The sequence below is a fragment of the Hemicordylus capensis genome, chromosome 3 (assembly GCF_027244095.1).
Source record: "Hemicordylus capensis ecotype Gifberg chromosome 3, rHemCap1.1.pri, whole genome shotgun sequence".
NCBI classification, from domain to species: domain Eukaryota; kingdom Metazoa; phylum Chordata; class Lepidosauria; order Squamata; family Cordylidae; genus Hemicordylus; species Hemicordylus capensis.
Window position 1 is genome coordinate 59,954,725 of NC_069659.1, and position 11,088 is coordinate 59,965,812.

The window sequence follows — 11,088 nt, forward strand, 5'->3', positions numbered from 1 at the left end:
CTGCACTGACTGGCAACAGCTCTTCAAGGTTTCAGGCAGGAGTCTTTTCCAGACCTGCCTGGGCATTCCAGGGATTAAACCTGGGACCTGCAGATGCTCTATCACTGAGCTGTGTCCCCATCCACCAATGAAGTTGCTTCAGCAGGAGACAGGCAAATTGAAACCTTAAATAAAGCAGGCAGGAGAACAGACCCAGTCAGGTCTAGAATGTTCCAGGTTTTAAAGGGCCTCTGCCCTATTTTCCAGGCACAGGCTACGGCAGAGCTGGGTTGCTGCAGGTGGAGTTGGTGGTGCATCTGCTTCTAGGGATGTGCAAATTGATTCGGATACAAATCGCTGATTCGGGTGATTCGGAGACAAAACAAATCACCCCTGTGGTCCATTGGCTAGATTTGGGTACAAATCGAATCGCGCCTGATTCAATTCGAATCAATTTGGGTTTCAGATCCCTCCTATTAATTCCCCCAGATTCCCAGCTTTCATTTTTTTAAAAAGCTAAGCTCTAGCCCTTAAAGAAGTGGAGTTATGGAGCAAAATGTGTGGTTACTATTTTTCAAGTGTTTGGATTCTTTGGTGTATAATAACTTTCACTCAATGAATCCTTATGAGGATTCATTACACACCTTCATTTCTTCTATTCATTTGACTGTCTTTTTGACAGTGCCAACTGTCAAGTGCCATGTGCCAACTATACCCCACTCCCACCCGCAAGGCAGTGGGGTACTACTCAGTTTAAGTTAAGTGTCTAATGGGTAGAGGCTACCACTCAAATTGCAGAGGAATTGGGCAGAGGGCTGATTTTTGGTGAATTGTTGAACTTTACGCGTCTTTAAGGATTTTCCCCAGAAGGTTGTTGTTTCTGAGGTGTTCTGAGTGTAAATTCTCTGATAGCAAATGGGAGTGGATTCATGGTTTGTATTGAAGATCTCATTTGCTACCAGAGAATCTACACTCAGAACACCTCAGAAACAGAACCGTGTACCCTATGGGTTAGAAACCCATGGGGGTGCCTGGCACCCTCTTTTCACTACACTGCCACTCGCTCTGGGCCACCCCAGCGCCCCCCAAGTGCAGTTATGGGGCTGCGGAAACCTACATGATTCCCTATGGAGAAAAACCTTAAAGATGCGTAAAATTCAACAAATCACCAAATATCAGCCCTCTGCCTAAATCCTTTGAAAAAATTCTGGTAGCTTCCTTGCCCCCCTTGGGCACTACCACGAACCCCACACCCCTCTAGGCCACCCCTTTCCCCCCCAACATGAAGCAACACACCTCCGTTATACCTTATGGGGGGAAACATAAAGACGTGTAAAGTTCAACTATTAATAAAAAATCAGCCCTTTGCCCAATTCCTCTGCAATTTAGGTGGTAGCCTCTCATTAGGCACTACCACCCCACCCCCCTCTTTTGGCCCTGGGACCCATTTTTTTGATTCAAATTGATTCAGATTTGGATTAATTTGGATCCGAATCAAATCTGGGGTCATTCGGATGGGTCAGATTTGGACCCAAAAACAAATTGGGGGTGTTTCAATTTGGATCCAAATCAAAACACCAAAAATCCCAATTGCACACCCCTATCTGCTTCATCCTTTGTATTGGAGGATGTGGGTAGAAGGGTGTTGAGGGGGTTCAAGGGAACTCTAGTGTCTGAGGCAAAGACCCTTCAACTTTGCCTTGTCCTTCAAGTTCTTGTGTCAGATGCAGGTATTACGAGGTTCAGGTTCATGACAGGATCCTCCCAAGAATTTCTTTATGTGACCAGTACTACTTAATGTGTTCTAATATAATCTGAGTTTGGGGTGAGGCAGCCAAGTTCCAGTAACTTAAAAAGAAAACATTAATCCCTACCTCACTGAGTAATAGCTGTAATTATACCAACTTCTCTCTATCGTTTGGACAAAAGGAAACCATCATAACAAGCTAGGTTAAAACAGACCATAATTTTATAGAACTTACTCCATAAACCAAAGGGGTACATATATAGATATCTGGCCCAAGCAGGGGCGTAACGATAGGGGGGGCAGGCAGGGCACGTGCCCTGGGCGCCACCCCGGCAGGTCATGTGGGGGGCGCCAAAAGGTGGCATCCCCCCGCCCCCCGGATCGCCCGCTGAGTGCGGTGGCGGGCGTGTGGCGGCGATTCAGCGGTGGCGGTTCACCCGCCGAGTGCGGCGGTGGCTGGCGGGGATGTAGCGGCCCAAGCGGCGGCAGAGCGACGCCGAGGCCTGCCATCTGGCCCAGCTTGGCTTCCGTGCGCCTGCACAGTTGGGAAGTGACGCCGGGCCAGACGGCAGGCCTCAGCGTCGCTCTGCCTGCACTCCTCGGCGGGCGATCCGCCGCTGCTCGGGCCGCTACATTGCCACCAGCCACCGCCGCACTCGGCGGGCGACCCGCCACCGCCGAATCGCTGCCACCGCTGGTGATCTGCCACCTGGGGCGCCGCCGCGCCGCCGGCACAGGTATGTGGGGGGGGCACCATTTCAGGGCCAGAGCTTGCCCTGGGCGCCGTTTCCCCCCAATACGCCACTGGGCCCAAGTGCTGGGGAATCAGAGAAGAAATACAAGGCAGCATGTAGATGTGTGTTGCCATCCTTAACCAGAATTTATGTGAGAATGGGAAAACTGAGAACCCCGTGGCTAATCAGCAGTATATATCCTTATCTGGAACTTCTTTCTGCGAGGATGGAGAGATTGGTGTATGTACTGTATGAGTTCATTGCCTTCAATATATATACTCGAGGTAGGATTGGTTTTTTTTCTGTGGTCCTTTGTGCATCCATATTGATGGGAATGCATGCACCTGTCTAGGCCAACATCTGGGACGCTTTAATAGCTTCTCGAGTCACTTTAATGTTGCCTTCACATGTTTGGCATGACAGTTAAGGGAGGACAGTTGGAGTGTCCTCCCACAATTCCTTCACACCCACCAGTGAGGAAACATTGGACTTTGCATACTTCTCTGCTCACAGTTCCTAGAAATTTATTTATTTATTTATTAGAACCATTTAATATACCGCCCACTCCGAAGACTCTTGGCAGTGCACAAAAACATTTAAAACGAGGCAACATTAAAAATGACATTCTAAATTAAAAACTAAAGTAACTAACAAAAAAAAAAAAAGTAAACTACTGTGCAGAAGCCTGGCAAAAAAGAAAAGTCTTGAATAGAGATTTGAAGATCAGTAAGGAAGGGGCTAAATGAATATGAAGAGGAAGAGAGTTCCAAAGAAGTGGGGCAGCAACCGAAAAGGCCCTTTCAGAAATCAACATCTGCATTACTTTTGGTGAATTAAATCATATTTCAGCTGCTATACTACAGGTGGACCTTGTCATTTGCGGTCATGTCTGCGATCTTGAATACCCACAATCATGCAATGGAAATCGGACCTTGGTATATGCGGGTTAAAAAATGGTTAATATCCACAGTTCCTAGGTGGCCAGAAATTAACTCAGAGGTAATTTCTGGCCACCATTTTGTTGAAAGATGCTTTTTTGTGGCTTGGGATTATCCTGCGATTATCACCAAAATTGGGGAGCATTGATGGACAACTGGAGACCTGTAGAGCACGGTACAGCAATTTATTTCTATTTATGCCTTTTTCTGCCTCTTTAACCCATGTTTACCTGTAGGAATCTAAACCCCTCCCCCCAATTCCCATTCACTCAGTGTCTTATTATCTGCCATTCCAGCTGAGAACAGAACCCTCACAGATGACAAGGTCCACCTGTATTTGTTTCAGGTGAAGTTAATGTTGATGCATTGATGTGCTGTCACAAATGAAACACTGGCCTCTCTTACACTGGTGGAAGTAAATTGGTTCCTGCTCCTTTCCCTGGGAAGATAATATTTGAGTTGGTTGTCTAGAGCCAGTTTACCTCATGGTGGAAGCTGATGTCATATAGCAAAAAAAGTCTTGTTGAAACAGATGGCTTTATAGCCACTTGCAAGACAAACTGCTTCTGCCAACTGTGTGCATATGTGCATTCTGCTGTAACTTTGAACATATCTGCAAAGATAATGAAATTGAAAGGAATATTGGAAAGGTTAATTAAGCAATGAAAGATTAATTAAGCAATTGCAGAAAAAGTAATCTTTATTGCTTGACCAGTTTAACTTTTATTTATTCACTTCCTTATAGGCAACGACACCAAGAGTCCCTTCTGTGAAAAGGCTGTGGGGGTTTTGTATTTGATGTTTCATTTGTTGACCCTTCCTTTGTCGTAATGCCCGTTCCCCACGTTGCTTATGGAAACTACCAGTTTTCAAACATCTTGTAAAACAAAGGGGTTTCGGAAAAGAGAAAAAATCTCCTGTGTATTTGTATGTTGCTGCATGGTTTTTGGGTTGGGCTTAGGCAGACTTGCACTTGTTTTAAGTCGGTGGCTGACTTCCTGATTAATGAAGCAACAGTTCAACGGGAGAAGCACCGGTGCTTCTGAAAAGTTAAACTGACTCTGCAGTGGCAGCAAATTTAAACAATCTCTTCTCCTTCATGAGAAATATTACTCGACAGATATTTCCAGTTCCTCTGTGCCACCCAAAAATATATCCTTGACAGTTTTGCAGCCTTCAGGGACATATTCTTGGGTGACAGAGAGATTCTGGGGGAAGAGAGATTGCTGACATTCTCTTCCCTCAACACCGAACAACTCACAAGTAGGGGTGTGCACGGACCGGTCCGGAGCCATACAAAAGGCCTCCGGATCGGTCCGGAATTTGGCCGGTTCGCCGGGGGGGGGGGGAGTGTGTCTTTAAGGGCGGGGGGGTAGTACTTACCCACCCACCCCTGCCGCTGGACTTTTAAAAAGTGTTCTTGAGGCGGCAGAGTTTCTCCCTGCCATCCCTGCCCCCATCATTGTCTTCCTTCCAACAAGCCGAAAAAGCTGGCACCACGCATGTGCCTGTCACGGCGCGCACCGTATACGTTATTGTGACGTATGCAGAGCGCACGGTGACAGGCGCGCGCTGCGATGGGCGCATGCGTGGCGCCAGCTTTTTCGGCTTGTTGGGAGGAAGAAAATGACGGGGGCAGGGGCGGCAGGGAGGAACTCTGCCACCCCAAGAACGCTTTAGAAAAGTCCAGTGGCGGGGGGCGGGGGAAGAGCAGCGGGGGGGGGGGTAAGTACTACTTCCCCCACCCTTAAAGACACACTCCCCCCCCAGTGCTGGACCACACCTCCGTGGTTCCGTGCACATCCCTACTCACAAGACCCTTCCTCTCACACACTGGTTCAGAATTGATCTGGAGCTCTTTTCAGAACTTCTGTTGCTACCCTGGTGTTTCTCCTGTTGAACCAGTGCTTCATTAGTCAGTCTTGTTTTTGTGTTCTGATGTATTTATACTCTGCTTTTCTAAAACCTCTCACAGACTCAAAGTGGCTAACATTCTTGTTAAAACTACATCATATATATTGACATTCATCCTCCACATACACACAAAACCCCGAAGAAACAAAAACCCACATCTCATGGATATAAGAGTTTTCAAAAGCAACACAGCACAATCACTTAAAAGATCCAACACACAGCTATCAGAACTCAAACTAAACCAATTGTCTTTAGTGCTGCTTAAACACCATAAAAGGAACCTAGATCTCCACAGGGAAGTCATTCCAAAATTTAGGTGCCACTACAGCACCTAATCTGCCTGATGGCCATATCTCTGTGAAGAGACACAGAGCAGATCTCTCAAGCTGATCTTAAGCAATGTGTATAACATGAGTGGAAATACACTTTTGTGCAAGATTGTGGGGTTCCGCCATTTATACCAACTCTGCATTTCATCTGCAGCCTCCTAAACCATTCGCATCAGTCTCCTGATCTGGATTGGGGATGCTGGCGGTTTGCAGTAGGGATGGAGATCAAGTACCATTCTGTGAGCAGAAGACTGCTCATAGGTCCAAGGCAGAGTCACCAGAAGGGCACTTGGCACATCCTAATAAGAAATCACTAGTGCTAAACGAAAATGTGAAGATGAGACAAAAGGCCCATGTGAAAGATTATGAACTTGTACCATAGTTCATTAGTTGCTGTGCCCGCAAAAATCAAGCAATTATATTTTGTATTGAGACTGCAAGGGAGTGTATTTGAAGTTTCACATTTCCTAAAAGCATCTTTTCTGCCTTCATTTTTTTTAATGTTCAAAGTAACACTAAACCTTTGGGAAAGCTATTACAAAATTGAAATTAAGTTCTTTTAAAATACATAGCTGGATTTCAGCAACTGAAATCCAAACATCAATGACGACATCTTATGTCACTGACACCACTCAGATACACAAATTGGGATTTTTAAAAAGAAGTTTATAGTCATGAAATAGTGAAATGAACTCATCTTTTAATTAACAAAAATAGGTCTATTTAAGAACATAGTGGACTTAATCTGAATTCAGTGGTGTCAAACAAGTCTTAATGTGTGGTCTGATGTGTTGTGGCAGCTGAGTTTCACAAGTATTTTCCACAGAAAATAGAATGTGAAGGAAAGATGTGTGTTGCTGAACATTGGGGAAGGAACTTCAGTTGGCTGCAGCTCCCTGGAGCATACCTTCAAATATTTAAGGATATGTGTGTGAGAGTTGGGTTTCAAAGCACCAAGTAAAATGGCTTGGGTTTTATTTACTTTTAAGAAAGACACTTGTCCGTTCTAGAATTTTTCTTTAACATAATCACAGAATTGTTGTTTTCCTTCTCCAGAAAGACCACTTCTCTGTGCAAAATCAATACAGAGAGAAGGAAGTTGGAAATTTGCAGCACAAAGTAAGTAATAAACTTCATTGGCTAACATACTGTGCAAGAGAATATGGGCGACTTAAGCACTGCCCATGCCCCGTGCATGTTTCAACACTTCAAATGCACTTCAGGACAGCACTGCTCCATGGTAAGCTCCTGTTGCACAAAGTGGCACCAATGGGCATTGTGTCATGCAACTGTGTGAATGGAGCACTTACCATGAAACACTGCTGCCATGTGGCTTAGCCCCATGGGCACAGGCAGTACTCAGGCTGCCTGCATTTGCTTGTGTAGTATGTCAGCCATTGTCCTCTTAACTAGCATGCTTTGAAAGTTTAACCCAAACTTCTTCCTAAATTTTGAAGAACCTTATCACTGGAAGTATTTACCGAAGTGGAACTAATTATGTTGGCATCCATGTTTCTTGTGGATTTTTATTTGCAGAATGACCACATTCTGGTGGCCATGACTGGGGAAGCAGGTGGTGTCTGTCTGCCTGGCTAATTTTCTTTTTCTTTTTCTTTTTTTGCTCCTCTGCAGACTGAGAAAATAAAAAGAGAGTGGGATGGAATGTGTTTGGGGTCTGTTTATATGCAGATGCTGAAGTGAAGGGTATCTATAATTCTGTTACCAGCATTCCAATATTATCTCCTTGCTGGAAGACAACCAGAGCAAAATGCAAGGCATAACAGAGCAAATCTCTGCAGGAATCTCTTCATGCATTGATTTTTATGTAACAAAGTGCACAATCTAAGGATAGAACTAGGTATTTCATGCAAATAGGTGTAAGCTCAACTTGATGACCTTTTTCTTTCCATTTGAAAATGTAGCTTTTGTCGGGGAAGGGCATGTGAAGTAACTAGACGGTGCTGAGGGTACTCAACCATTTTGCCCAGCCCACTAAAGATCAGCTGCTGCTTAAATATGATTCTTGCACTTAGAATTAAAGAACACTGTCCATGCTTCCTAAAAATGAAGTTTTCTCTTAAATAGAATTGGAAGAATTCTTGAGTATTTGATAAACCAACATCAGATTTTTTGCATCTGCTTAATTTTGTTTGGTGAGGTTTTTTTAAATTTTATCTTAAATGATATGTTGACCAAAAACATGCATGGGACTGCATGTATATTATGCTGAAGATAATCTTTTCCGAAATAGTCCTTATTTTTTTTTGTACTAGCAGGATTAAATTATTTCAAGATTCCACTGCCGTAAGTATACGACTATTACTACTACTCCTACCACAAATATTTATATACTGCTTTTCAACAAAATTCTCAAAGCAGTTTACATAGAAAAAAATAATAGTTTAAATATAAAAATACTGCTAATTTGTTGGAGTTCAGATATGATGCTGAGATGCAGCTTTTGCAATGAAATTAGTTTAATGAAGAAGCCACAGAGACTTTTAACATATGACACAAACCTTTCTTTATTTTTAGAAGATGGTAAACTGCAGGCAATTTAGCTATGGAGATGAAAATCCCTTGGCTCAAGAAAGCCATCAGCAAATGTACCCAGCTTTCAAACAAATGAATTGCAAAGACTGGAGCAGCAAGAAGCATCAAAATCCAGGCAATGGAAGAGTATATATCAATCCCAGGGAACATTATGTCTGACTGACTTCCCGTTTGTGAATTGTTCAAAGTCACATAACATAGTCTAATCACTGTTCTATACCATTTTTATTTCTTGATAATGCATGTTTTAGGTTCACTAAATACTTCTTTTCACTTTGCTTCTTCTTTGTAAGACAAGAGGCAAAGGACATAGGAATAGCAGAAAAACCTAGAAATGATTGGAGACCAGTAGTGGTTGATACCTGACCACTATTATAGATTCCTCCTGTAAGTGTTGGCCACTGCTTTTTCTGCTAAATTTACAGCATTTCAAAACATACCACTCCAAGTCATTTGTAATTCATATGTGCTCATGACTCTGGAATCTGTCTTCAGCCATTCCTGTGCATTCTTTTTACCCTGGAATATAGTGTTTAAAGAGTATGCATGGCTGCTGGCAAAAGCAGCAGTCCTGCATCTGCTGCTGCTACAAATATTTATATAGGGATATCCTCCTTTCTGCTTGTAATATTTACTGTTGCAACATTTCCCTCTCATATATCTTTATTGGCTGCTGCTTCTAAGTATGAAAACTATTGTGATGTGGTTATGCCACATCATAGGTTTTGTAACAGTTACCAAGATAGAGGAGAAAACATGGCAGTGCTGTTGCTTTTGCCAGCAATTATGAGCACTTGTGATAGGTTTCAAGTTAAAGCCAGTTTTCAATAACTGGTTTGTTTCCTGTTGTGAAATGTCGACATGCAATTTCCACTTTATCAGTAGGCAGCACATGTGCCCCTTTGCTATTGGTTAGGATTAAAGGTAAAGTGGAGTTGTGCTGTTGAGTCGGTGTCGACTCCTGGCGCCCACAGAGCCCTGAAGTTTTCTTTGGTAGAATACAGGAGGGGCTTACCATTGCCAGTGTGAGATGATGCCTTTTAGCATCATCCTATATCGCTGCTGCCCGATATAGGTGTTACCCATAGTCTGGGAAACATACCAGCGGGGAGTCAAAACAGCAACCTCTTGCTCCTTAGGCAAGTTATTTCCCGCAGCGCCATTAGGTGGCTATTGGTTAGGATTAGGTAAAGGTAAAGTGTCCCAAGTTGATTTCAATTCCTCTCGCCCACAGAGCCCTGTGGTTTTCTTTGGTGGAATACAGGAGGAGTTTACCATTGCCTCCTCCTGCGCAGTATGGGATGAGGATTAGCCAGAGATGAATCGTAGTATCCAACATTTGGTTCAGAAATGTAATAGCATTACTTAATCAATGGAGTAGCCACTTTAAGTGGAGTAGTGGGAAAATGCTTGACTAACAAGCGGAATCCCCGCTGGTACTGTATCAGGCAGCAGCAAATATAGGAAGATGCTGAAAGGCATCATCTCATACTGCAAGGGAGGAGGCACTGGTAAACCCCTCCTGTATTCTACCAAGGAAAACCATAGGCTCTGTGGGCACCAGAAGTCGAAATTGACTTGAGGGCACACTTTACCTTTAATCAGTGGAGTACAACTTTCAAGATTCACTCTCACATACATGTCTGTTCACATAAACGGCGGTTTCTTAATTGCTTGCTTAAAGTAGTCATGTTGGAAACAACAATTGGAATATCAAGAAGGGAGTGGCGGCACCATGGACTACAGAAAGAAGAATAAAAGTAATATATAGTAGTGAAACTATATGCAGCCGCAATTTAAGCTGGTTTTGTGTTTATTCTGTAGATGAGGGTGGGAAACAGTACAGCCCAGTTGGATTCAGATTTTCTCCAGTATTTGCCATACAAAATGTTTTTTACTAATCCCTTTGGCCCAATTATGTGTAATCCCCAGCCATAAAAGGGCTCCCACATTCAACCTTTTCATATGACTTGTAAGATGCATCAACCAATTATTTGCTTGCTTGCTTGCTTCTTGGGTAGAGCCTAATGTTAACTTTACCTAGTGTGCCTTTTTCTCTTTTAGACCTGCAAACATTAAATGGGGAGGGTTCTCTCATGCTGCAATAATAGAGGGGTGGGAGAACTGTAGATGGTTCTGCTGGTCTATGTTCTATTGGTTTTCTTACTGTGTGACACTATTAAATGTTTCATGGGGTTTATAGAAATGCAAATAGGTCTTTTGAACAGAGTATATTGCTCAAGGTAAGTAGAGAAATAAATTGCAAATAACTTTGAAATTCAAATCATGTACTAGTGTGTAGTTCTTATGTAAAGAGCGTAGATGTGTTAATGATTCCACCTGTACAAAGCAGAAAGGGATTTCAGTGCTGCATGTAGAAAGGCATAGCATGTTTTTATTGTAAACTTGCATACATGATGTTTTTGCAGTATGAGTGGGAATAAATGGGCTAAGTGGTATAGAAAAGAGAGAATTCAGAACAGAATATAAAGCGTCAATAAACATTAATTTGTCCAATTTAAAAAATGTCATTTTCTGTTGAAGTCATTAAAAAGGCATCTGTATGTTTGTGGCTTGAAAGTGTAATATTAGTTCTGAATTTTTAAAAATGAAAAATGAGAGTATTAACTACTTGACAACTTCTGTTTTGCTGAAATTTCTTTTAGAAACCACAGTGTTCGTTCAGTTATTAGCATGCAAAGGCAGACTCATATCACTTCATTTGCTGTACTTGTAAGCAAAACTAGTAATTCAGGGACTGAAAAGTGAGGAGAGGGCTGGACACTGGTTTCTGTGAGTCCCCCCGCCCACCTTCACTTAGGATCAGGTTTAGATCCCTCAGCTGTCTGAGTCTGATCCAGAAAAGATGGATTTCATTCCCCCTCTTCTAGACT

General features: G+C 43.0%; 1 protein-coding gene across 2 annotated transcripts in view; it reads left to right on the plus strand.

Moving 5' to 3' along the window:
- The window catches only part of NECTIN3 (nectin cell adhesion molecule 3), a 106,332-nt gene extending 95,570 nt beyond the window's left edge, over window positions 1-10,762 (plus strand). Inside the window, exons 8-9 of one of the 2 annotated variants that reach the window (XM_053305644.1) lie at window positions 6,698-6,760; window positions 8,177-10,762. In XM_053305644.1, the coding sequence (XP_053161619.1) occupies window positions 6,698-6,760; window positions 8,177-8,353 (240 nt within the window). In that variant the 3' untranslated portion in view covers window positions 8,354-10,762. Of the gene's footprint in view, window positions 1-6,697; window positions 6,761-7,914; window positions 7,939-8,176 lie in introns of those variants that run through there. The other variant, XM_053305645.1, reaches the window with a different exon arrangement.
- The last annotated feature ends 326 nt before the right edge of the window (window positions 10,763-11,088 follow it).